Source organism: Clavelina lepadiformis, chromosome 5 (assembly GCF_947623445.1).
Source record: "Clavelina lepadiformis chromosome 5, kaClaLepa1.1, whole genome shotgun sequence".
In the NCBI taxonomy this organism is placed as follows: domain Eukaryota; kingdom Metazoa; phylum Chordata; class Ascidiacea; order Aplousobranchia; family Clavelinidae; genus Clavelina; species Clavelina lepadiformis.
In genome coordinates this window covers 21,634,191-21,660,649 of record NC_135244.1, presented here as the reverse complement: position 1 = coordinate 21,660,649, position 26,459 = coordinate 21,634,191, and the positions used below count along the sequence as shown (strand labels likewise).

At 36.6% G+C, this 26,459-nt stretch overlaps 6 protein-coding genes across 12 annotated transcripts; 2 read left to right on the top strand and 4 right to left on the bottom strand.

Annotated features, from left to right (window-relative positions):
* Positions 1 to 3,033: 3,033 nt before the first annotated feature.
* Positions 3,034 to 4,707, bottom strand: LOC143460900 (uncharacterized). The gene is made up of 6 exons (XM_076958576.1): positions 4,613 to 4,707; positions 4,357 to 4,419; positions 4,016 to 4,194; positions 3,659 to 3,794; positions 3,380 to 3,546; positions 3,034 to 3,199 (listed from the first exon to the last, which is right to left on the bottom strand). Exons 2-6 carry the CDS (start codon positions 4,412 to 4,414, stop codon positions 3,074 to 3,076), a joined length of 666 nt encoding a protein of 221 aa, XP_076814691.1. The 5' UTR covers positions 4,415 to 4,419; positions 4,613 to 4,707; the 3' UTR covers positions 3,034 to 3,073.
* A 2,244-nt stretch (positions 4,708 to 6,951) lies between these two features.
* Positions 6,952 to 11,772, top strand: LOC143460491 (integrin alpha-X-like). Of its 7 annotated transcripts, none has more exons than XM_076958003.1 (11): positions 6,953 to 7,314; positions 7,454 to 7,712; positions 7,806 to 7,935; positions 8,117 to 8,291; positions 8,898 to 8,970; positions 9,263 to 9,405; positions 9,541 to 9,646; positions 9,966 to 10,076; positions 10,154 to 10,233; positions 11,222 to 11,330; positions 11,470 to 11,772. In XM_076958003.1, the coding sequence occupies exons 1-9, from the start codon at positions 7,130 to 7,132 to the stop codon at positions 10,181 to 10,183; spliced, it is 1,212 nt and encodes a 403-aa protein (XP_076814118.1). In that variant the 5' UTR covers positions 6,953 to 7,129; the 3' UTR covers positions 10,184 to 10,233; positions 11,222 to 11,330; positions 11,470 to 11,772. The 7 variants fall into 7 exon arrangements, with proteins under 7 accessions (XP_076814120.1, XP_076814118.1, XP_076814117.1 ...); XM_076958002.1 differs by having other exon boundaries at positions 10,154 to 11,017; XM_076958007.1 differs by having other exon boundaries at positions 6,953 to 7,333; positions 9,966 to 10,086; positions 10,154 to 11,017.
* On the bottom strand, positions 10,811 to 14,837 carry LOC143460490 (protein zwilch homolog). Its single transcript, XM_076957999.1, has 9 exons — positions 13,993 to 14,837; positions 13,557 to 13,680; positions 13,121 to 13,185; positions 12,772 to 12,886; positions 12,369 to 12,457; positions 12,159 to 12,296; positions 11,442 to 11,731; positions 11,199 to 11,349; positions 10,811 to 10,978 (listed from the first exon to the last, which is right to left on the bottom strand). The coding sequence occupies exons 1-9, from the start codon at positions 14,785 to 14,787 to the stop codon at positions 10,811 to 10,813; spliced, it is 1,935 nt and encodes a 644-aa protein (XP_076814114.1). The 5' UTR covers positions 14,788 to 14,837.
* A 1,608-nt stretch (positions 14,838 to 16,445) lies between these two features.
* Positions 16,446 to 17,865, bottom strand: LOC143460032 (uncharacterized). Its single transcript, XM_076957386.1, has 5 exons — positions 17,841 to 17,865; positions 17,443 to 17,549; positions 17,238 to 17,295; positions 17,050 to 17,111; positions 16,446 to 16,961 (listed from the first exon to the last, which is right to left on the bottom strand). Exons 2-5 carry the CDS (start codon positions 17,518 to 17,520, stop codon positions 16,701 to 16,703), a joined length of 459 nt encoding a protein of 152 aa, XP_076813501.1. The 5' UTR covers positions 17,521 to 17,549; positions 17,841 to 17,865; the 3' UTR covers positions 16,446 to 16,700.
* A 57-nt stretch (positions 17,866 to 17,922) lies between these two features.
* On the bottom strand, positions 17,923 to 19,118 carry LOC143460031 (uncharacterized). Its single transcript, XM_076957385.1, has 4 exons — positions 18,772 to 19,118; positions 18,511 to 18,600; positions 18,313 to 18,426; positions 17,923 to 18,141 (listed from the first exon to the last, which is right to left on the bottom strand). The coding sequence occupies exons 1-4, from the start codon at positions 18,917 to 18,919 to the stop codon at positions 17,966 to 17,968; spliced, it is 528 nt and encodes a 175-aa protein (XP_076813500.1). The 5' UTR covers positions 18,920 to 19,118; the 3' UTR covers positions 17,923 to 17,965.
* Positions 19,119 to 20,520: 1,402 nt separating this feature from the next.
* Positions 20,521 to 24,543, top strand: LOC143459889 (uncharacterized). The gene is made up of 13 exons (XM_076957202.1): positions 20,521 to 20,749; positions 20,879 to 21,334; positions 21,472 to 21,716; positions 21,834 to 22,016; positions 22,292 to 22,468; positions 22,612 to 22,698; positions 22,806 to 22,901; positions 22,988 to 23,094; positions 23,189 to 23,258; positions 23,529 to 23,635; positions 23,761 to 23,827; positions 23,944 to 24,005; positions 24,106 to 24,543. The coding sequence occupies exons 1-13, from the start codon at positions 20,559 to 20,561 to the stop codon at positions 24,355 to 24,357; spliced, it is 2,100 nt and encodes a 699-aa protein (XP_076813317.1). The 5' UTR covers positions 20,521 to 20,558; the 3' UTR covers positions 24,358 to 24,543.
* Positions 24,544 to 26,459: the final 1,916 nt, after the last annotated feature.

Genomic DNA, 26,459 nt, shown 5'->3' with positions numbered 1-26,459 from the left:
AACCTATGACCAAAGTACCATCAAAACGTTACACCGTAAAATACAATGCTACTTGAAACACTTCAAACTCCTTTGTTTGAATAACTGCTTTAACCACGAATAATACATCTGTTTAAATATTCAATTGCCTCTAACTGGAGAAACACACAATCCGCTTATTAAAATGACAATTACATAACTATTTATAATTTGTTATGACGCCACAATCCCAACAGCAATTTATGTCAGTGCACTCTGTTTTGTTGATTCCGTCGTTGATTCTATCCTATCACCCCCCTGTTTCGTAGAATATGTTTGTTTCATATTTATGCAATAGCTATTGTTTACAAAAAGCGTAGTTACACTTATATTTGGTTTACTGAAACAGGTTCAGAATTAATAAAATTTCGTGTTTCTTCATCTATTTTATAGCAAAATGAAGGCAGTGCATCCATGAGCATTTTGTTTATTTAAATTCTAGGCCAACTCGTCACTTATAATGTCGGTCACGTGTACTGTAAAGCAACAAAAGATTCTCATCAAGTTATGAGGGCATATAAAACTTGAAGTTTGTTGACTATAAGGCTTATAGCATTTGATTAGGTTGGACAGCCATTGCAGGTCGTGTAACTCATAAAGCTTCACCTCAATATCGCAAACGTTGGTCCTTTTCTCAACTGGCTTCCAGGCATAAACACACCAAGATTCTTCACTTTTTATCTCATCAGGACACCACATGAAGTTTCTCATTTCGCATTCAACCTGTGCAATACCGTAGTTACCATAGAAACCGTAGAATCCTTTCAGTACATTCTTCACAGCTGGAACAACTTGTATTCGCACCATTGAGTTTTGATAACAGAGTGCAAGTCTTTGAAAATATTTAATGCACAAACCTGTTAAAATAATACTGGTACAATAAATGAGTTTTGCCTAATTCATAGCGTGTTTACTCACTTCCTTAGCTGAAACTAATAAAACCGAAGCCAAGGCAAATAATACAACAACTTGCATTTTGGTGCGTTGGTGCGTCCCTGCATGCCCTTAAATGATCTTGGAATTTTGGTAGTTGTTGTCAGATTCGTTCCAGATGTCCTGGAAACCTGTACCAAAGAAACGGAAAAGGTTATTAGGCTTTGATGTGGTTGTTATACAATGTGGATTTTAGTTATAAAGGTATTGGGGAAATTAATCTGGAATATTTAAAATGATATTTTTATAGTTATTTTCGTACCCACAAAAATAACCTGCAGTGTATACGGTAACCTACCACCAGTTGGAGTTCGTACGGCTAGGCAAGATACCGTACGGTATAATTTGCCGTGCCGTAAGATTCAACCTACTTTACCATCACATTACCTTTTATATGCTCGGGTAAAGGCCATGGTGCAAGTTTGCCAAATATTGTGTCACGTTTGATGGTGACTATGACGTCATACAAATATAATGTGCATGACGACTTGAGTTTGATCCTACATGATCCTATAGACATCTCACGAGAACAATATTTGGTTGGGAAGACAAGATTGTGTTTTCTTGTGAGTATGATGTTAACATTACGCTTAAGATATATGTATTTGGATCATTGTAATTCTAAAGTGCGTTGTTGAAATGTTCAGCGATCAGTTTCCATGTGATATTTTTTTAAATAACTCTGTGTAATGTGTAATTGTTTGCTGTGTTGATTCTCATATTGCCTTTCTCAGTGGTTTCTCGAAAACTTTTACGTCATGCAATTTGTGAAAATATTCACACTGCAACGCAAGCAAAAGATTCTTTAAAAACAAACCTTCACCGAAAGCTTTTGCGCAACCTGACAAATGAAAGTAAAATATTCAATTTGTTTACAGACAAGAACGGACGAATGCAAAACCGGAAAATCGTGACTACACTAACAGGCAATCATTACTTTAACGGAAATCATGCGCCAGACATATCGTCATCAAGATGCCAGTTGTTGTTGTTGTTGTTTACCATGCCCATCGTTAATAAAGCAGGAATCAGTAAACGACTAAACATTATAACACGTTGAATTGTTTTGCAAGATGCATCTGGCAGAAATGAAACTCACCAGATCTCAGTAAAGCAACACATTGTTCATACAGCATCGGGGTCAACCTCTTTGTGGGGTATTGTTTAACACAGGGCTTCACTCATGCACAAGCAGTGTTGAAGTAAAAAGTGTTTTGCGATAAACAATCTTCAATTTATATTGATGAGCAGAAGCCACGTATTTTGAGAGTCACTGCAAGTGGGCCAAGAACCATGAAAGGTTGAGAACCACTGGTACCATTAAGACCTTATTTTTCAGAAAATGTTAAATGCTTCGGACATTGCAGGGGCTACAGTTTTGCATTTGCATTGAGTTTTGCTCCATTCGTACTGAATTCTCAGAATTGAAAGATGTTTTGTGCGCTTCTGAAGTGGTTTACTGGAAAGTCATTCACTTAATTATGCAGTCACTAAATTTGCTGCAATGAGCGGACGACAACAACACGAGACTTGGCTTGAGCTCGGCTCGAGCAATCGTTACATCACGATTTTAATAAAAATCGCGACAAACGTAAATTACTGAATCTTTAAAAAGACGAGGTTTTAAAATTAAATATTGGCACAGTGGTTTTAAGAAGCTTTATACACAAACGAGTTTTAGATTTTTGTAAAACGTAAAAAACGACTCAGCACTATTTGTTCCAATGCGTTCTGTGCACTATAATATTGGGGCCTATGTCATTAAGTCACGCTTTCGCATTAGACCTTTACGAGTTCTTTCAATTGGTTTCTTTTGCAATGAACAATTACTTACAAGACCCGGAGCTAATCTGATCATTTGGTATTCATACAATATCAGCGAGAAATATTGAAAGATTATCACGTCAAAATTTTTTATGGCTTTTGTATTGGCTTGTATCAACGAACTAAACCCCTAACTCCATTTCTCAAGAAGAATTTACGGTCGGAAAACTTCACGAAAATGTTACAAATAGCAATACAGAAAGTTTGCTTCAGTCCAGTTTTTATTTTTCGGTAACGTCATTTTTTTATTGCACACTACACACGACGTTTTGCATTTATATCAAGCTTTCTTATGCTTTTATTTGGATGGGTTGTAGCACCATGGGACACCAGCGGTGTCGGATTGGGCCCAGCAACAGTTGTTAACGTTGACACACTCGGATTCCTCGATCCCAAAGTAACCACAGTCTTTTTTGACATCATCCTTACGAACAATGTACAAAAAGTTGATTAGCAAAAATAGTAAAACAGTCATAACAATGTTTGTAGATAAATGTATATTGATTTAATGAAGTAAGTCATATAAAGTGGTTATTGAGTCGAAAAACGTCTAAGGCTAAATAATCTTGTCCAAATCTTAATATTTCAATACGCTTTCGTATACCTCTACATCACATCCGGCAGGTTGTTCGATGGGGTAGCTGTAAAAGCAAGACGGTTCGTTCTCTGCTTCACACCAGAGACAACCCTTGGCCGCGCATTCTTCCTCGGTCATGCCGTAGTAACCACAGTCGTATTTCTTGTAGCAATTGTCGCAGCCGGAGCACTCAGCTGAAAAAGCGACACGAAATTAACTCAGAAAAAAACAAACAAATTCATTTTGAGAAACGTGTGTCTCAAAACTTCGCTTTCCGACGTTTATCAGACTTGTGAGGAAACTTACGCGTGTTTATGACTTTGCCGGGCATGAAACACCAGGGAGCCTGACTGTTTTCCTCCCCCTCCTCCCAGCAGCAATTGTTGTCAGTGCACTCTGTTTTGTTGATCCCGTAATAACCGCACTCTATCCTATCACCCCCCTGTTTCAAGGAAAATGCAAGACTTGGTCATGTGCGCCTTACTTTAAAAATGGTTTATATTACATATAGCAACTAATCCGCAGTGTCTATAAGCGTAATTAAACTGCGACTGCCGCTAAATTAACAGCTTATTTTGAGAGTTTTCCACAGAAAATGATTTTGATTTTGCGTTGGTTTGCGTTAAGTGGAATATATATGAAATGAAACTCGAGACAACTCACGTCAATAGCACAAACGCCTTGTTCTTCGTCAACTGGCTGCCAGGGATGGAAGCACCAAGGTTCTTCGCTGTCAATCTCACCAGGACACCACATGCAGCTTCTCAGTTCACATTCATCCTCTCCAATGCCATAGTAACCGCAGTCGATCTTCTCTGAACATTCTTGACAGCTGGAACAACCTTTAAAGAATTGTTAATTTTATGACAAAACAGTAACATTTTGGGAGAAATATATGTCCAACACCAACTCTTATACATTAACCAACAAAAGTTTTGGCCACTAAAAATTGCTCTAGATACTGTAGAGGTTTAGTGGACTATGATCATAGATATTTTAGTCACCTTCCTGGGCTGAAACCACCAAAGCAGAAGCGAAGATAAACAACACAACAAATTGCATTTTATCTGCACACAATAGAAATCGTTAAGTTTGCTTTAAGAAATATTTAGTTTTGTAGATTTTAAGTTGCAGTAAATTCTAAAAACGAGTAAGTTTCGAGTTTCTAAAAGTAGAAAGTTCAGTAAGAACATGCTTCATATTAAAGCTTATGATAATAATAATAATAATACATTATAGGCATAGACCTACTGCACGAACCTTTTTGACGTTCTCAGTTGTCTCCAACAGAATGCTACAGTCAATGATACGACAGTAATTTTGCTTCAATGTTTTAAAGGATTTAGCAGAATATGCTGAGAAAAAAGGATATTATAAGCACGTGATTCATCCGGCATTTTATTGGAAAGATTATGACAACCGCCTGAGTCAAACTGGTACACATACGAGCACCAATCACGTTTGCCGGAAAGAAAGCTTTTCGTCAGTAATCTCGTGATTGGCTAAATCGTTTCGCAACCAGCAGGAACTGCCTTGCAAAACAACATACGGGCACGGATAACGGATGTGTTTTATGCAATCTCTCTGAGACCGGCCTGAAAAGATTATTTTAAACCAACTTTTGATGTGGATAATCGAATTTGCTTGTGAAATGCTTCACAAATAAACTGTTTCATAAAACGTACAAGTCGTTTCGTCATTGTTGGAACAATACACCGTTACGTGGTGACGTTGTGATTTCAACCTACTTCTAATTCCCATCTTTGGCTTTATTACTGGAAATTAGCTGATGGACATTTAAAGTTTCACCTGATGGTTTGTGTAGATGTTTAAGTTATGTTATCTATGCTATGTCTATTTTATAGTCGTTCTTTGAACTCATTAATGTGTTGGCGTTACAAGCATTGCCGCGTCAGCTAGATAGCCCTTTTATTTGCTTATTGGTAATTCTGGTAAGTCTAATGCATGCTTTGTCAGTCACAGAAAATATGCAACGCGGTTAATGTTTATTTTGCGCTCTTTAAAAAGCGCCTCACCCATCTGTATTCAAGGATTAGTTAACTGATGGTGCACTGACACAGTATATCTGCTGAAAAAAGCGATGTCATTTGAAGTCAGTAATGAAGCACGTGCACTCCAGAAAGCAGTTAACAACAATCATTTATGTCTGTATTAGCGCACAGTCTCAGTTTTCATTCTATACCATACAACCTAAAGTTCCAATCGAGTTCCATCAAACGTTATTATCATCAAAGCTGTAGTTGCACAGTAGTTCATTTATAATCGATTTGCTGGGCTTGTGGTATTATAAGAAGGGTCGCCTGTAAAATTCCAGAATACATGTTAACCGGCGCAAGCCGGCCGAATCCGGAAGTCACCCTTCGACCATACAGTAGTTCACCAAATTGTGTGTATAAATGTACAAAAATAAAGACAGGCTACATGGTTTGTGGTGAGTGTAAAATGTCTATATGCAGACTTTTCAAAACTTCTCTTTTATTGATTTCATCAATATATCTTTTTTAGTTTATTTGCCATTTCTTTAAAATTGCTTTGTAGAGTTCGTTTAGTATAAATCCGACAATGCTTAAAATTCATCAGTTCAAACTAAAAGTATGCTGATCACACTGACTGCCACATATTAATTGAACCAAGATTGCTTATAGTTATAGACTTAGTTTAACAGTTCAACCGTAAAGAACTTTTGAACTAAGCTTATCTACGCTTACAAATGCGACTGTCAGCATATCTTGCAGTAGTGCAAGTTGTTTGAAATCTTTTGGAAATACTACAAAGTATACAAAAATGTCTTAGATCTGGGGTCACAATAAATCATGAAAAATTGCCTACTTGAAGTGCCACCAATACTTGTTCGTTCAAATCAGGAATACGCAGTGGTTCAAATCAATATTGGGCTTGGTAGCGTTCATCTTAAGCAGATAGATGGCAGCCCCGTGGAACTTGATTACTATCGAAGATTGCTTCACTTGGATTCTTCGCCCTCAAAGGCGTTTTTTCATCTCATCCAAAATATTTCAGAAAATCTAAAAACAGAGTCTTCGATGTCAATGCCATCTCAAACAAGCGATTTATTTTTGTAGTTCCTTTCAGACGTCACAAAAACCAATTTTTGTTTCTGGTGCGAAGATGTCACATAGATTGCATACAATTATATGATAAATGCCTATATTTGATTTGATATTGAGTTGGTGCTCAACCGGCCAACCCTCTAAATTTCAGAATAACAAACGCAGCCAACAGTTGGCGTACGGCAAGTCAAGTGTTTATGGCTATAGGTCACGTATAGTACAAAAGAGATACCTTCTTTGTCAAACTAATTATATTATGGTCATTTTTGACCATTTTTACCTGGTGTGGATTTGCATGCTTTTCAAATGCAATGTTTGATCGTATAAAGCAATAAATCAGCCTGATTCCCAACACCAGCTTTGTTTTCTAATTTAACATTTCTTTAATAATATGCAAATCGCAGTTTTACTAACAGTGACGTCATGCGTAAACTAACCAGAATGAATCATGTAAGACTTACAATAGTGACGTAATAATAAATTAACGAAGACCAGGGTTGGACTTAGTCAGCGCTCAGTGACAACATTTCTGCTTCTCATAGCTGCTGGGTTTAGTGGCTGGTAGTGGTACGTACGCAAATCAGAACCGAGGAGATTAGTTTCCCGGGGTGAAGTGCAGCTTTTGGTAACTTATCGTGGTTCAAAAACAACAGCTTCTAGCACAGTGCGAACAACTGAAGAGGCTATAATGCAAACCGAGCCAATTATTACAACATTGACATGCATGGCTTTTCTGTTGGTGAACACGAGCTTGGCCTTCAATATTGAAGGTGGTACCAAATGTTTTGCGCATTCTCCTTCCACGCCGAATAGCTTTTTCGGATACCAGTTCTCAGTTGCTCAACCGCTGGCGCCAGGGTCAGATGACATCAAGTAAGCATAACTGTATAAGGTAGGCTATAGTTCTAGAGCGAGTTGTAAGAACAGCTTTGTGTAGCTTACTTTGTCCCGCTGCACTTTTTGAAACAGAACTTAGGTATAAGCTCGAAATAATCTTGTTCTTTCTCTTGAGGTTAATCCTAGGCGCGCCATATGCCATCCAGCGGCAGCAGACAGGGAAAAACCAACCCATATCCTCAAATTTTCCATTGCCAGAGAGACTTAGTTCAGGAGATGTATTCTCGTGTTCCGTAAAATTGTTATCTCCCTATCAAAGCTGCACTTCGGTGATGCCTGAAAGGCCAAATAGATCCGCGAACCCGGATGTAATAACAGAAAGAGATGGGTTTGGTTTGACTTTAGCAAGCCCAAGGAGTAGCAAAATTCTGACGGTGAGCTGGACTTACCGGCATTGTCATAAAATGATATCCTTCGGAGAACGCATGCATTACGTATGCCCGCAATTTACATCCATCAACTTTTAGGCTTGTGCTCCGTTTCGTGCCCGAAGATGCTCCGACAGTTTCTTCACACATGGAGCTTGTTATAAATCTCCGGATTTTGGAAGTAATTGGGGAGCAACACCAAGAAGCATTTCCTCTAAAATGGATCCAGGTATAAGGAAATATGAAATTAAATTTCAACTTAAGTCAGTGAGACTTTATGAAATTTTTGACCAACATGATTTTCACATGAAATTCTACAACTAGAAGCTTAGCGGAATAAAACATATATTTTGATAAAACTTTTCTAGACCCTATTAGATAAAATGGTTACAAATAATACTTATAAACAGAATGTGATACCAAGCTAGACTTGGTTTTTCTACTGGACGGTTCAGCAAGCGTGTCAAAAGACGACTTTCAGAAAGTTCTCGAATGGTTGATCGCTGTTTCATCTCGTTTTGACGTCAGTGGCACAACAAACATTGGCGTGATTCAGTATTCACATTATTACATGGATATTGATGAGTAAGTTAGGGTTTATTCTGAAAAGGAAATGAGCATTGTGTGTTTGTGTGTAATTGTTGTAATAGCTATTGGCCTATTATGTCCAGAGGTGGGCAGTCGGTACTTTGAAAGTACCGTCGGTACCGGTACTTGGCAAAAAATGTACCGACGGTTCCGGTATTATTTTAAAAACGTATTTCGGTACTTTGTCGGTACTCGGTACCGGTACGTTTTGTATAAAAGATGCTGTTGCAAATGCAATGCTTGCCGCTACTCGCTAGTATGCCCCCGGTAAAGGTATGGCCTATGTGACAAAACATAGGCATATATAACGTTAATCGCTTGCAATTTTACTTGACATTTCTAGCTTAAAAAAGATCAACAGATATTAAAATTAGCATTAAGGATTAATTAACATGTAGTTTTGAAACATACTTGTTAAATTTATGAAATTATCACGTAAAAAATACCGAGTACTGGGACCGACAAAAATTTCTTGAAAAAAGTAATTCGGTACAGAGATTTGGTACTTTTTTTCAAAAGTACCGATGGTATCGGTACTGAAAAAGTACTGCGGTACAGTAATTCGGTACTACCCACCTACGATTATGTCTTTCTGTGTTGCAGCCCAGTGGAAGCATCACAATTCTTGGAGACAGAAATCGCTATCGGAAAAATAAAAGATTTTAGCAATTTCACGGTATGGTTAGGTCATAGACTTAGGCTTATATCTTAGGAAATATTCAGTAGGCTAAATGTTCATCAGCACCTCTGTAGGCTATATCAGAAGATTTAAATTTTTGTCTTTGGGCGGTGGAGTAACAGGCAGTTACGCTGAACATAAAAGTCATAATATTTAAAAAAAAACTAACTTACAAGTTTTGAATGTTGTATTTTTTGAAAGCTGGAACATTTTAAAAGTAGGCTTATATCCCACATACGGTAAAGCAAGTCGACAGACCCTGAGTGACCTTTACCCACTGTATCTGCAGGCGGCAGTCCACCAAATACAACGTCACGGGTACACAACTTACACTGCTCATGCTATCAATAAAACTGTGGAGGATTTTAAGAATTCATCGCGGTTCCACGATCCGACAACAACAAAAATCATGATTTTGCTCACAGACGGACGGTAAGAAGTTTAGTATTTTCACATAAATAACGCATGAGAGAAACCTGGCCTGTTATTTTAATTTTGAAAATAAGTTTTCTTTAAATAAATTTAACATAAAAAGGCATATGTACAGTATACGTAGGCTGTATACAGATCTGACGATGTGGATTACTTGGAGGCTTCTGCACACTACGCCAGGTCATTCGGAATCATCATTTTCGCGGTCGGAGTCGCTTCTTTCGCTGAGGAGGAACTCAAGGTGACAGAATACATTTTTAGCAAAGTAATCTTGCTGTTTGGCAAAGTCTGTTTCGAGCTCTTCATTCTGATGTTACGGAGGCTAACGGTCTCCTCACTCTATCTATAGATTAAATTGAAGTTATAACTTATATTTTTGGTCGTCAGGGTATAATTATTTTGTGCACAGCAGGCTATTATTAGCCTACTATCTTATGTTTTGTAGTCCTACTTCTATTGTCATAATTCTTGCGGTCATGATCTTTTTATTGGCTAGGCCTACCGATTTTTTAAAATATGAAAGTAGGCCTAAGTTAATGACCTCTAAGTATGTCGTACAGGTCATCACCGGGAATCATGCGGATATGGACGAGAACGAAAACACCTTCGGTTTAGAGAACTTTGACCAGTTGGTGACTACAGTGACCGCCTTGCAAGAGTCAATGACTGAAGTGATGAAATGTTTGTGAATAAAATCTTATGTTTCAGTAAATTTACAGCATTCTTTTGAATTATCAGTCATTTTTAGTTCCAGATGGATCAACAAGCCGGAATTTGACAAACGAGTTACAGCAACCGCACGTTGGACTTTCAGCCGCATATTCAAACGTAAGATAGTTTAAAGCATGTTAATGCTTACACATGAATGAAAGTAAATCTAGCGTGGTTGTCTGTGCATTGAATGTTTGTGTTCAATCGCTGTCGTGTCGAATTGTCCAACAAAGCAATCTAACGCATCTGGATTCAGATAATTCATATTTCGCCCTATACTTTCTGGCAATAACCCTCTAACACCGTGGCCCCACGCCAATAAACTTTGGCAACGCCAAAGCAAGTACTACCGACTCCCTATGTAAGAAAATGCCAAAGAAAGACACGACAATTTATGTAAGAAAATGCAACGCCAAAGAAAAGAAAACAAAATGTTACCACTATTCACTGAAATTACTTGGTAACTTTACCGGTGTAAGAGGTAAGTGCTTCCATCGAAACACAAGCGCATAAGTTTACCGAAGATATCTGAATGCAACATTGGCTCGCATTCGCACAGGTCAGTGTCTATCAACAGTCAAAAACTATTTTAATACAAAAACCATAAACATATATATCAGTGCATTCACATGCCTAGAGATGATTGTCGTATGTAATTGGTACAGAGTTGTATCGAGTTAGTAGTAAGCAAATATCAGTATATGAGATGGACGCTTTCACTCAGCGTAGAGAAATAATATTCCAGTTTTTCTTCAACTTCTTCTGGGTCGGTCTCGGTCTCGGTCATACTCGAATCGAGCAATGGTGGTGAGATCAGATCGGAAAGGGGGAAATCCCTGCTCCAAAATGCGCTGCAAGTGTTCTACAGGAAGCGAGTATAAAGTGGATATCACTGATTCGGGTACAGCTTGCAGGATTAGACATAATTTGTAACGCATTAAAATGAATTATGCCAAATAAATGCAGGAAAGTTAACAAGGGAAGCTGCATTAAATTTTCAATGCTAGCAGTTTGTTCTTCAAATTATATTAAATTATTATTCGTTTCATTATTATCAATCTATTATAAGATGTCAGATTTACTTTGCCATATTCGTTGCTACCAGAAGCTGTAACCCTCCATGTAACGGGCTGTAGGTTGGACAAGTAAGCCGTGATTTCATTGTAGGAGACCGCGAGAGAAAAGACTTTGCTAAAATCAACATCTTCATCAAGGTAAGTTTGGAGCGTGGACCTAAAGAAATAGACTTCAACAAAAGGCTGGCAATATTCATAATCGCTCAATAATCATAATCAACAAGAGTCATAATCGCTGACAAAAATCACCTTATCAGTTTGCTGATTTTGTTCAAAGGAAGTTGGAGAAAGACACGACAGTTAGCTGTGAGCTCAACAACATGGTGGAGATTTTGGATGCCTAAAAATTTCCGCCTCATCTTGTCAGCATCAGTGTCTTTGCTGGATGGTACTGGAAAGACTTTAGCCAACTTGGCGGCGGTGGATAGACGATGCGTGACGAAGAAGTTAAAGTAGTCATGTGACAACTTATCGAGTCCAATCTCGACCAAAACTTGAATTGGCAGTGTTCCGTTAAGCGAAGGAGCTTTTGCTTTTCCCTAGGTCACAAGGAGTTATAAACCACATGCCAATAAGCAACTAGTTGGTTGCCATCACTAAACAGCTGACAATAGGAAGAAAGCACGCTGATAAGTGGCACAAAGAAAAACTATAAATGGATTTTGGAAACAAACCACTTTTATTTTGTCAGGCTTGAATAATAAGGTTTATGAATTAATTAAAACAAATTCCACTTTTTACAGCACAACATTGTACAAAAAGGTGAGGAGTTGCCTGGGTGGCAGTTGCAGCTACACTAGCAAATGATACCAGGCCACTACACCAACAACCTAAACAATTGACAAGAATATCTACCTACATGCATGCTTAGCTTTGTCTACGCAAACTTTTGGGTCAATTCTGTTAGCAATAAGGACATATTCTCTCTGCCGTATTTAGCTTCACACCAAATACATCAGTAGCTACCTCATAAGATTGCTTGATCAAGTCAGCCATGATGGAGTCACTTGTCTCGTGGAGCCAGAAATGTGATGTTCGACCACTCACTATCTCGTCTATTATGATACTGAGACCATTTTTCAGTTCTTGCAAGCTTTGAGAGGTCTAACAAAACCAAATCAATTATGAAAAGTGCATGGACCAGTGCGGGGGTGCTTTGTGCAGAACTAAACCTACCTTCAAGACGTCCCACATGCACTCTGTAAAATCTAACTCTTCTCTTGGGACAATGACATTGAAGAGAATGTCTTCATCCTCTTCTGAATCTTCCAAGTTGAAAAAAAAATTAAATTAAGTATTTTACAAACAAAAAAGTAACAAAAAGTATCAAAGAAGCATATGCATCTGAAACATAAGGTGTAACAACTTACAAAGGAGGGGTTGTAAAAACACGACGGCTTTATAATGCTAGAGTGCAAGGTTGCATACTGTTACACTACATCTACTTTAACGGATGGTTGTACCAAGTAGAATTTCACAAATAAAAAATTAAGACGAGCAATAGATTGTTTTATATTCACAATCGATAACCATATAAATGTTAAAGCTATGCAAATGCTTGAAAGAACTTTTTATATACTTTTTTCTTGATCATCCAACTTTTGCTCTAGCATTTGTGAAGTTTTATAACCATTGAACACTGCTATGACCTCTCTGACCCTGGCAATAATGTCCTTCTTCTGTTTCTTTTCAACCTGAAACAATAAGCAAGCACTAATCAATATCCAAGAAAAATTCAACAACATTAAAGATATCAAGCAAAGTTGTATATATATGTTTTCGTTTCCAAAAAAAAATTATCTTTAAAGAAATGGGCATGATTTACGTTCTATAAAGCACACCATCGTAACAATAGAAAGGTAGCAGAATGTAAAAAAATATACTCTCACGCAGCGCTGAATAATGTTAAAACTAAAAAAGCAACAAACCTCATCAAAAGCTTCTTCCGGTGCCCACTTCACTTCCTGACTTGGACCGAAAACACTGAGTAGACCTGCAAGTTGATAGATCATTCAAGTTGAAAGAAAATAACGTGAATAAATACAATAAAAGCTTTGTCTCCTCCAAGTGGTAGAATCCCATTGAATTACTTTGCTAAAATGATGACCTTTACCAACAATTCATATCAATTAGCTCTACTACGGTATCATAATATTTATTACTGTCGATGCATGGTGTTGTATAAATCAGGGGTTACCAATTACCTTGTTGGTTAATAATTGTGTTTGTGTGATATGCAGTAAGTGATAAAAATATGATGTTAGAAAATATTGTTAAATGTGGACTAACATGTGACATGTCGAGGCTTATACAAGTCCAAGTAGTAACCAAGACATACTTGTCTGCAATGAAAATATATTTTACCTTCTAACACTTGAACATCTTTATACAAGGAATATGCTGGGCTTCTAATATCGCCTGGTACGGGACATATATTGACATTCACTGAAGATATGTACTGGGGGAGTACTTCAAAAACATCTCTCACCTAGAATGTATATTAAAGTAATTACAATAAAAACACTTAAGATCTCTCCTGCACCAGAGAACAAAGCTTTAAAATATTCACAACCACAGTCTTACATTTTTTCGTTTTCACAAATAAAAACATTCTAAAGCTGAATAATAACATGACAGTGACTTGTCCCCTCACACTATTACGCTAAATAATATTCCACATGATCAACTACAGAAACATTTCGTTACCAAGGAAAAATACTTAACACAAGTCACAACAGAAGACAACAATAAAACATCGCAGCATGCTGTGAATCACAGGAATTCAAATATTCCTTCGTACCTTCTTGCAAGTTACATCGGCAGTGATTGATGACATGTCAAGACCCATTTCAAGTGATTTCAAGATAGAGCTGCTGGCGCCAAATAACTGAAAGTGAGAGAATGACTGAAATACAGAGGAAGACGACTCTGGCAGTTCGCCACGTGCTCCCAGCATGTGTGGCTGATATAGGATTGGGTTTGTCAAAAATTCAACTTTTTTTTTCTCCCACATTTGCGATGGGAAAGGGCCTTTACAGGTAATCGTTTCCACAATGAGAAAATTTTCTGTGGCGATCTTAACTGCTGTGTCATATTGACAATGCACTAGAAGCCCGTATATATTGTTGTTGTTTTTGTGCCCGTCGCAAAATATAAAAAGTGGCAGTAATGCTTGGCACTGTTCGATGTTCTTTTTAAAGGAAATGGCAAAATAAGAGAAAAACCTCTGGCCCATTTGAAATTCAACAAGATGTTGAGGTTCAAGAACAGTCTGTCCAACGGTTTTACTATTATCAAGGATGACATCTTCAGACGATGAATTGTTGTCATAGATCAATGGATTTCCGTAATAATTTTCTTCGCTCAAGCCGTTATCATTACCACAGTTGTTTGTAATCCGGTCGTTTTTTACAAACATGAATGCCTTCACTTTGCAATTATTTTTGCCAGATATATTCGTATAAACACGCTCAAAAAGATCCAATCCAGTCTGGCTGGTATCTAAATTTGGGATTTTATTTGCCAAAGTACATCCATTCCAGTTTGCCACACCGTCACGATTAAAAGCGTTCAATGCAGAAAAAAAGGCGTCCATTATAAAATAGATAAAGGTTGTGACTTAGCCTATTGAAAAGTGAAACATTTAAACCTGAATTCTTGGAGACAACCTAGCCTACACTACAAACATTGTTCATAAGCAATAGCCTATAAATATAATGCAACTTCCCTCAGTAAGACAGCTACTCATTCAAACTGTAGCCTAAAAGCCCGAGTTTAGCCTAATAATGAAATTAAAATTTTACAAGTTTGGACTTTGCCGCAATTTTTATTGGGTAGCTTTCCCGAATACAAGAAATACTTAATTATAAACATCTTATAACACCGATATCAACAAACATTTTACGATATAGTTTGAGTACAATCCGCTGTTATCATTGTTTATAACAAAAATGCATGTAGCCAAGAACATGTCAAAATCTTTAAAAATTGTGTAAAATACAATGTTTTGTAGCGTACATTAATACTGTTTCAAACGCAGTTACACAGTCCACATTCACGTTTCGCCCGGAAGTGAAACACCTTGGTACAGAGCTATGCACTAGGAATTCTAAAGTAAATCAAAAGTACATAACACAACATAACTGTCTGGAATAATGAAAATAAATCTTTTTTGTCTCTTTCTCCATCTATTCTATAATAATCGATTGTTGTCATCTCAGAGGCAAGACGTTTTTTATTTGGTGATGGCTCTGATCAACTGATTGCAAAACAGCAAAACGGACGTCGATGTACAGAAGTTGACTTGTACCCAGAGAAAGCTGAAGCAAAACTGTGATATCAAAGGTCGCTCATCATGCTCAGGTTTGATGTTCTGATATAATGAGCATTACTTTGACAAAAAATCAGTTATGTGGTGTCTTTTTCATAAAATTTAGTGCCTCTACTATTAAAATTAGACATCCCAATTGGCTTTATTAAAACACTGTGTTTTCTAATATTCAGTAATTTTGAGGTTTGATGTTCTACGCACGTTAAAGCCTCCCATGCGGCGCCATTAATTTTTTGCTCTTCTTCTTGAAAGTTAAAAGTCAAACACCGAAAAGTGATTTTGAAAACAAGTGAAGAAAAGATGTCGTTGACCTCGAACATTTTTGAATCAAACTCATCCGAAAAAAACGTCCCAGCGCTTTTTACCACAGCTCCTCATTCCTCCAAAAAGCAACGATGAAAAGAAATTGGCAATAATTAAACTTCACAAAAAGTGGGCATTGGCCGCATTTGCATGTTATTTAAAATACCAGAACACGTTGACAGGTCTAATTCAAAGCTCGAAATCGAAGATAAGGTCTCAGTCACTGTCGGAAAAAACAAAAATCCCGAGTACGCTTGAAGCGTCTCGGGAAATTTCGTTAATTGTACATAATCATGACGTATAATTTTGGTTAACCGTTGGGGACCAAATGGTTTGTGTGGTGAAAAAAATTCCGTTATATAACGCCTTGGTTATAAAAACTTAGAGATCCCACTTGGCATCATTAGTCTACTAGAATTATTTCAGGCTGCAAAATTGTGTCGTCAGTAGGCGTCATTGGTATACTGTGAGTGACCAACAAAATAGCAACCAAGTAGGCCTAGGCTATTTCAAAAATTCGTTTGGAATTGGACTTTATTGCCTGCAGACGCCATAACAGATATGTCGCGAATGAGCAGCAATTGTTGATGAAAATTATGATTTCTGTTTTATTACATCACCAATAAATAGATATCAGCATTCCACTATATCGCTTATAAACGTTCGTTGTGGACGCTAAACTGTAATAAGATGTTCCACCGTTATAATTACAAACTTTCGTCAACTAATTATTAAACTAAGTAACAAACAAAAAATCAGCAACGTTCACGCAATTGTCATCCAAATCATGTTCATTTCATGCAAGAGTTCCATTCAATGACAAAACGCTGGATACGGAGACAATGAAAGGAAAGATTTGTAAAATGTTCGCAAAGTTACTTAACAAGAGGTCTGTCGCATCGCTTGTCCATGTTCTCTGGGTCGCAAGGCATTGGGAACCTATCAGGATCAATCTTGTTCATATTTCGCACCAGGAAACTGAGCGCGTGCTTGCAAGAGCCTAGCGGGGATTTCCAGTAACGACATGTTTGAGAATGATCTATTAAAGCATCTTTACAGGTGCATTCGTATCTAATTTCGAAGTTGTTGAAAATAAACTTTGTATTGCAATTGATATGCGCTTCGGCGTAATCCACCTGCATGTGACAAAAAACGCGTTTTTTTAGCGTGAGCTTTGTTAGTTTATACTGAAGTACCGTGCAATTCACATTAACTTTGACTCGCCTTTAACGTAGTGAAAGGAATTACGCTTAGGTCATCCATTAAAGATTTCCATGATATGCAACCTGATAAATAAAAAGTCAAGAAATATAAATCTATGGTTAAATATGTTGCAAACATTACTTAAGTGCTTTAGATATTGTTACATATTTCTTGCATTTATACAATTTTTAATCATATTCTAAGCGTACAGCGTGGAGGTGTACATGTCCAATGATATGATTCATTGCATGAAGTGTAACTTTTTCCCTGTGAAATAAAAACTTATTTAAAGTTTGTTAACAAAAGTTATATTACAAAGGTTTTTATTTCCATCTTTTCGATTTGCGATGATTTGCTATAACAGAAAGGTCTTAATCTTCAGCAAGATGTGAGGCAATATTTTGTCAAACTAACTTCAATTATTTTGTCTCCAGTGCACGCAAAAGTGCAAGTTGATCCTACTTTGTTGTCGTTGCTGCATTTTATTTCCATGTCATCTGGCAAAAACAATGACGGGCAATCTACAGTGAGAATATTGTTACTAATCATGCTGAAAACTGGAACTTTTTTACGGTTTGTTTATGTTATTTCTGTATGAAACCTTTCTTGTTTCAAAACGTTTCCGTGAAATTTGAAAGATTTTGTCGTATTTTGGCTGACAATTTTAATTACTACATTATATGGAACAGCATTCGGCTGGTCACTTCTTCGATTAATTGTTTAATATTTATTGATTAATCGATTAATTGATACCATAGTTTTGAAACTTTTTAGATCTTACTTATTCTCTTTCTACCTTTCATGTATCTTACCTCTTATCGTACAATAAGGAATTTCCGACGATCAAAGGTTAGAATGGTTGCACACCGAGTGAGCACCACCCTGTTAACGTAGACCAGTTGTTATTTAATACTTGTCTTTGCTTTAACAACAAGGTTTAAATGGCTTCATTATTTATGTTGAATGGATTTGATTCAGCAGCAAACCACGCACTTACAGAAAGTTTTTTGCCGTTTGTGCATGCAAAGTAGCAAACTGATTCCATCTTGTTGGCGTTCGTGCATTGCACATTGAGTCCATCGGTTAAATTTAACATCGCGCAACGTTCTGTGACTAAACACGAATTTGTAGATAACAGAATCAAATTTATGGTTATAGATTTTGTACAACAGAAGCTTACATGGACAAACGTTACGGTCAATAACAATAACTATCATTGCTTTTATTTTTCAATACCAGCATACAATAATCGAAAGATGTTTTTCTGCTATAAATGTCACTTGCCTTTTAGACCGCTACGATATGAAATTGAAGTAAAAACGGCTGACAAAGAAGCAACAGCCAAAAAGAGAAGAATCCCTCCAATTATTATTAGACCTTTCTTATGCTGAAATGGTCCTGATAAAACTATTTGTTTAGGCTCTCTATAAAGTGTACAGTATTTAAACCTAAGTTATAGCAAATATGACAGTGTCGTCGTACCTTTCCATGCAAGACTGACTCCACGACAACCGATTTTGGGGCATCGAATCGTATTAATGAATTTACCGTAACATTCAAATTGGTCGGAATCTTTTGAAACAAAATTTGATGTCAGCTTTTAACAAAAATTTATAGAAAAAAATGTTTATAATAAATATTTATAGAAAAATACAAAGTTGGCGAGTGAATGCATTTTCTGTGATAAGAACGTTACTGGATCGAGATAAAGACAATTTATCGTCATAACTGAACGGGCAAAACCTGACAGAAGTCGTTCATCGTCGCGTGATTCGGTTTGTGTTCTTGGGGTTTTCACAACATTTTCGCTGTATCCCTGGGAGTAAATTTCTTCCTGTTGCTTCTTATTGTGTGGTAGCTGAATCAGTTCTATTGGTTTCGTTTGAGCCATCACTCAGGACTGTTCATCTACTTTTTAGACTAGAGTTTTTTTCCAATTGAACTGCTGATCAAAGAAAGCTTAATTTAAGCCTGTCCTAGAAACTTTCCATAAACAATCTCACTGATATTCCGTTCAATAATTATCTTTTGTTATATTTGACGTTCTGTGAACGGTCTAACTCAATTGAAGCGAGATAAAAACGTTTCACGAGTTTACATTTTGGGGCGCGTTTGAATTATTTTGCAAAGTAACGCAAATCAAGATGCAATCTGATAGACCTCGCTGTTATTCGGTTAGTTCCAGTCTGTTGCCTTTGTTTAGAGCTTTGTAGTTGGTGAATGAGTCGAAACAAGTGCAACGCTGTTGTCTTTTAAGATCACCAAAATTTCCCCAGTCTGTTGTTCCACCTCTTTTAAAAGGTTTCGTTATTTCCAGTTCCTATTTTATTCGAAACAAAAGATTAACAAATATTTTATAGGGTAGTTTTTCTTTTTGGTCTTATCTTTGCAAACGAAGAGAATTTGAATAAATTGCATGAGCTTCTTGCATGCTAAACATCAGCCAATTTTGTTGTTAATTTTGCTGTTGTGACAATGATGTTAACATTTCACTGTTTGTGGAATCTTCAGTCATTCGCCCATTATCATTGTGTACAAACATCGACGGAATAAAAGTTTTGTTTTTTGATCAATTTTTGGACTTTTAATCTATCATTCTTGACAAGGACCATTTCGGAAAAAATTAGCGTTTGGATTAAAATAAAATTTTACCGATTTTATTATTCGAAGTTAGGTCGTATTCCTTTTACGTAATAAGATATTGTTTCACATGTTTGTCACGTGTCAGGTTTGATACAAATCGCCCAATAGAGACATATAAGAAATTGATTTTGTGTGCACGAGAGATGTGGTTCAAAATTTATGTAGATGATGATAAAGATTTGGTTTAGTGATAAACAGCATTAACGGAAACAACAGAGCAAGAAAAATATGACTTCGTTTAAATTTGACGATTGACGAGTGAATGCGAGATTTAACTCTGACGTAAAAAACCGCTGAAAACCCCTTTATTGAAAATCTAACGACGTCACACTCGAGCTTCATTCAATAACAGGTCAACTGAAAACAATTTGAACAAAAATGCACTGGTTCAAGTTTCGCGTTGCAGCGGGTGTTTTATCTTGTCACATTTTTAGCTAAAACTTTTCTCGAAATTTGTCACCAGATTGTTGTTGCAAACACGTTCATTTGCCTTGTTCGGCCCACTTTGTAGCCTACGACTGAAAGCAAAAGACATTTTTTACTGAGATATAATTGATTGGAATAATTTGACTGGCTACGTTTATCTGTAAGCAGATAACGATTTTGATATTGTTGGATGGACTATAAAGACAAGCATAAGTTTTCAATTTCTAAGAAGAATCATGACCAGAAAGAGAGAAGCAAAATTAAGTCAGTGGATCCGATATAGATTAACTATATTGCTGGTTTAGCTATAAGAAGCATCGTTTAAAATTTCTTAACCTCTTTTGAGTATGCAGTGAGCTGATATCAGGTCATATTCATTAACAAGTGCTATTATATAAGCGCCCTCTTTTTAGATGACAGGTACAAACATAGACAACATACAGTAGGCATAAGTATTTCAAATGTCAACAAAAAAAGAAAGTCTACACGAAGCATCGACTCTTCGTACAAGTTCAGACACGAGCGATCTTTTAGGCTGTGGGAGCTACGCAACAGTACGAAGATGTTATTTTGAAAAGATTCGAAAAACGGTTGCTGTAAAGTGTTATCACCTTAAACCAATCAACGGTGATCCGAACAAAGCTTTGCAAAAGTAAGTGCGTACTAAAGTATAAGTAAGACTATAGTATAAAACTAAAAGTAAATACTTGAAAGGAATTCTGTTACAAGCGTTAAGCTATATGTTGTGTAACAAAAAACTGTTAATCTCATTTGTTCATAGCGTTCAAAGGGAAACAGAGGTATTAAAGCGACTGAATCATCCAAACATCGTGAGTTATATCGGCTTTACTCAATGGGATCATTGCCACGGAATTATCCTGGAATATCCAAGTGCTGGCACTTTGGACAACTTGTTGGCCGACACTAGGATAGTCATACCTTGGCTACCCCGACTTAAATTTTCCTGTGAAATAGCTGACGGTCTCTTTTATTTGCACGACCACGATCCAAAGAGAGCTTACATCCACAGCGACTTGAAACCGCAGAACATTCTTCTGTCAGAGAAACTGGATATAAAAATAGTCGACTTTGGCTCCACTCACGTCTTTCAAAAGCACAACGCGACAACCGATTCTTTGTTCCTCTCACACACGACACAGCATACAGAGTTATATTCAGCACCTGAAGTTTTGAAGAATCCAAACGCTAAAAGAGATCCTTCATCTGATGTGTACAGGTTTGTTACAGTTCATCTTAAGTTTATCACGATTATATGATATCTATATACCCGTTCCACAATCACAACTTTAGGTTGAAAGTAAAGCGTTATGGGTGGGATTTTGTAGTTTTTTATGCTTTCTATTATTTTCACAGCTTTGGAATCGTTTTGTTTAATATCATTACAAGAACTAATGGATTTGGTGGCAATCCATCCGCAGCCATTGTTGAGCTCATTAAATCTCGGGGACAAAAACCTAACCTGAGAAAAGTGGACGAAATTGACTTAGTGCTGAAGCAAAGAGAAAACGAAATAAACTTGGAGATCTTTAAGGATTTGAAAATGTGGATGGAAAAATGCTACGATTTCAATCCAGAAAAACGTCCAGTTATGAGACAGAGTATAGCATAAGCATATATTTGCAATTATAGTAGACCAAAAACATTTCTTCATATAACTTTCAAAAGTTTTAATGACACTCAAAAAAAATTTGTGCAAACGTTTCTGTTTTATCCAGTAAAAGAAAAACTACACGAGAAACTGATGGTGATTCAAGAAACCACGACAATATCTCTCAACAACGAAACTCGCGATTTCAAGAAAAACGTTTTAAAAAGTTTAGACACACAATCAAGCTGCATTAAGGTTGGTTTGGACTCATTTGAGCATCCGTTTGAAAAAGTTCTTCTTTCATGTCCAGGTATGTCAACAAGTCTTATTATATCCGATATTGCTACATGATTACAAAAGTGTGATGTAGTATTGTAAAAGAGTAATAAAAAGCGTTCCCTTGTTCATTTTGAAAGATAAATGTAAAATTATTTGTGCTCATACCAGTTTGTGCGCCACTATTTACACATTGGTACTGTCTGATAAAGCCATGTTTAAACAACAGAATTCCTGAACGCATTATAGATTGATTACGTTCATCATTTCTTACTTACAATTGCAATTAACCAACCATATAATTTCCAGGGTATCAAACCACATCAGTTAACGACGCCTCGACTGACAATGGGCAAATGGAACTTACCCAGCTCCCACGTGAAGATAACCAGCAGATAGAAATTGAATGCCCACCGAACAGCGAATATTCATTGAACAACGCAGAGGGACCATCCTTGCTAGAAGACGGTCAACGACTCTTGTCAGGTTTTAACATTTTGATAAACTTGAAAACCAATTATAAACATCAGTTTGCTTCAACTAACTTACACTCAGACCCATATCGTAGTTAATCATATTCAAATCATTTTCATTCGAATCAAGTTTTATTAAAATTTCGGTTGAAATAGATGCTGAAATGAAAGGTGGCGGAAACATTTTTGGAACTAGTAAATGTCCTGACATCTTTTGTCGTGGAATTTATAATAAATGGAAAGGTAGGAGTTGAAGCGTTTTTAAGAGTATTTATGTCTTACCATCTTCCCATGCTATTTTATATAACACGTTACACTTCACTTTTCAATACGCAATAATATTTTTCTAGAATTTTCTGGCCTTCAAAGATGGTTTATTATCGGGGTGCCATTGTTTCTCTTAGTTGCTGCTGCTATGATACCAATTTTCATTTCAAATTCGCACGGTATCGTTGTCTTCATCCAAGCAAACAATATTTAACATCTTACACTGCTATCCTTAATGACAGTTTTTCATCCCATTTATTCACAGAATGCCCAACTTTGAACCTAACCAAAGGGCTGAAAATGAAATGTGTAAATGGTTACAAGATTGGATCTGTTTGTGACTTTGCTTGCACCGGCAACGCACTACTTCAAGTAAGGAAGCGTATTCAGTGAGCTATGTTGGTTGAAATAATTAAACTTACTAGATGTAACAAAAACTAATGACGTTACGTCATACTTTTAACAGGGTGTTAGCGAAATAACATGCGAAAGAGGTAATCTTTGGTCTTCCGGAATTCCTAGCTGCAAAAGGAAAGGTAAGGCCCGATGCTGACCGCAAAAAATCTCAGGTCTGTCTATTAAACTACAGTTATATGTTTTAGATTAAAAAGTTTGTTTAGGTGTATCTGATTAAATCAACAGTAACATCAGTTCTTTTGGCATGCATAAACAAAAGCAGCAAAATTTTAGCAGCAAAACATACTTTCATAGAATAGACATGGTGCCTGAATTAAACCTGAAAAAATAGTTTGTATTGACGTAAAACAAATGCAATTTTTTATCATAATTTTTTACCTTTATCACAGAATGCTTTGCAATAACTTTGCCAGACAACATGGAAATGAAATGCAGCGACGATAACAAAGTTAGATCAATTTGCAATTTTTCATGCACTGGAGACAAAATAATTGAGGTATGTGACCACAATTATGGTTCAAATCTTAGAATATTATGTGTAACGAAACCGAATTTCTAGTAATAAGATTTTTATAGTTATACAAGACCACAAAAATTTCAAAATAACTTGCTCTTTAACAGGGTTCAAGCAAAACAAGATGTAATGAAACAAGTCTTTGGTCAACAAGAACTCCGACTTGTAAAAAAGGTAAACTATAACAAAATGTGCACGAAATAGCAAAAACCTTATAAGTTCAAACCAGTAAATAGTTACAGCTTATTACGTAAATGTTCAAAAAAAACTATCTTGGCTTCATTTTTCAGGTTGCATATCATGGAGACCTTTCATCCACAGATTTGACATAACTCCTTACAAGCCATTCAATGTGAGTGAAAAGACGTTTATATATATTTAAAAACATTCATAATTATCATTCACCTTTGTGGTTTTGACAACCTGCTTTTACTGCGGTTCATCACACACAGGTGAAGTACGACGAAGCAAATATAAAATGCAAATCCTCTCTGAGATTGGTCAATTTGAAATTTGTTTGTAATTGTGAGTGCCGGGATGTTTTATCGGATAATCTTTACATTTGCCATTTCTGGGCTTCCATCACCGGTTCTTGCGAACATGCGCTCAGCTACCTGGTGCGAGAAATGAACAGGATTGATCCCAGCAGATATCCAATGCCTTGTGACCCAGAAAGCATGTATAAGAAATGTGATAATTCCTAAATTTATTGCTTTGCAAAAGTTTGAATTTTTTACCGCTTTGGGACATTCCATGCGATTTTTGCCTCTCTTAGATAATATGAAACTGGTTTTGCAGCAACTTCCTTACTATATTTTGTTGGCAATTTTTTCACAAAGTGTTTCCACATTTTTATTTGTCATTTTCTACAAAAATACATACAGTTTCAATGAAAAATTTTCTGAGAAGAACGAGGCAAAAGACGCGCACTCAGAAACTGCTATAGTAGAATCAGTCATCACTACACGTTACATATTTAGCTGCTAGCTTATAGTTTTATCAAAACTGATTACATAATACCGCAACTTTTGATCTGTCTGCAGCCCGAGATGAAAGATAAAGAAACAATAATTAATATCTTATACAAGCAAAGAGAAATTGTTAAAGCACTATCAGGAATAATTATCTATCGCGCAAACAAAATAAAACATAAGCTCAATAAATATTGCATAACTAAATTGGTAAGTTGTATTTAATTATCTTAATTAACGTTATTAAATCGGTAAGATCGCGCTTTTAAAAACGAGTGATGGAGAAAAAAATTAAACAACTTTTAGCATGAGTCACCAATAAAAGAAGCCATATTACGTCATACAACCGAGGAGGAAGCGTTGTCAGTTCGAAACTGTAAAAACTTCATGTGCCTTGCTTTGATTTGTTGAAGAATAAAGTTCATGTGGCTTAACTAGGCGCTGTTATAGTTTGATTGACTTTTGTCACAACCACTAAAACTTGTTTCTATAACTAAACTAATCTTACTCATAGTATTCTGGATCGTCAAATGAACAAGCATTACCCGAAAGTTACTTTATCGACTTATGTAACCACCTTAAGAGTGGTTTCAAGTCTTTCGAGAGAGTGCAGTTAAGTTTCAATCAAACTTTGTTAACAAAATTAACTAAGCTGCTTACCTGAATTTTCTGTTACTTCAATTGCCTATACCTTGAAAAACGCAATCTGTCGGTGGTATAGTCATATTTAATGTAACGTCCATTTTAGGCCTTTGTTTTTTGCATATCATTTCTCATCGATTTTCTATTTTAGCTTAATCTATTAGTTCAGCCTTCTGTTTTCTAATGCTCGAGTCGGCATAAATCTTGGTCGAGAATGTTTCGCATCGCTAAAAAACCGAAATCCAGACATTTCTAACAATTGAATGATATACACTAATGCAGGCATGTGCAACCTTTTTCACTGGAGGGCCAAATACAAAATTTTGAATGACAACGCGGGCCACATGATTTTTTCAGAAAAAATTGGTATCTTAAAACGACTTTCCTATGCAGTTTATGTTGTTAAGAAATAGATTTAATGCAGTCCACGACACACTTGTGCGACAATTTATTGAAAAACTGTGAATAATTGTCGATGGAAGATGAGGAAACTAAATTCAGTCAAGCGTATTTAATCACAGATTAATGTGATTTTTGCATTGCGTTGCGTTTTTCTCGCATTGCGAAATTATGCAACGCAGCATTGTTGCATCACAAAGGGCAATATTTCTATACACAGCGTGCGAAAATTTACATTGCTTTGATGAAAACTGCATGAAATAGTGATGGTATGAAGTTCTAACATTTTGCTGAGCACCACGCGGGCTGCAAGGACCAACCTGGCGGGCCGCAGTGCGGCCCGCGGGCTACTTGTTGCACATGTCTGCACTAATGGAATGATACTGGCGTATAGCGGCCGTTGAATGGTATTCTTCCTGTCGCTAGGTGACGCTCTCGAGTCAAGGAGAAATAAATGCTCTGCCTCAGCATCTACGTTTGTCATGTCACTTTCAGTTCTAATTTCAGACGTTGACCTTTGACCTTTTGACTCTAGACCTTCTTTATCTTGAGTGCTTTGATAAAATTCAGATATAGAGGCTATGTTATGAGCGAACTATAGCCTGGCAAGCACTCACCATCTGTAGTCAGATGGAGTCAAGCAATAAATGTCTAATTTAAGACACTGACTTCATTGCATAGTGCGGTCTATTAAGACTCAGTGTCTTTACCGCAACTCCATATAAGAAGCCGTAAATAAGTAAATGAGTGAGTGAGTATGTAAGTGCTTTAAGTAAATTTCAGTCCAGCACAGT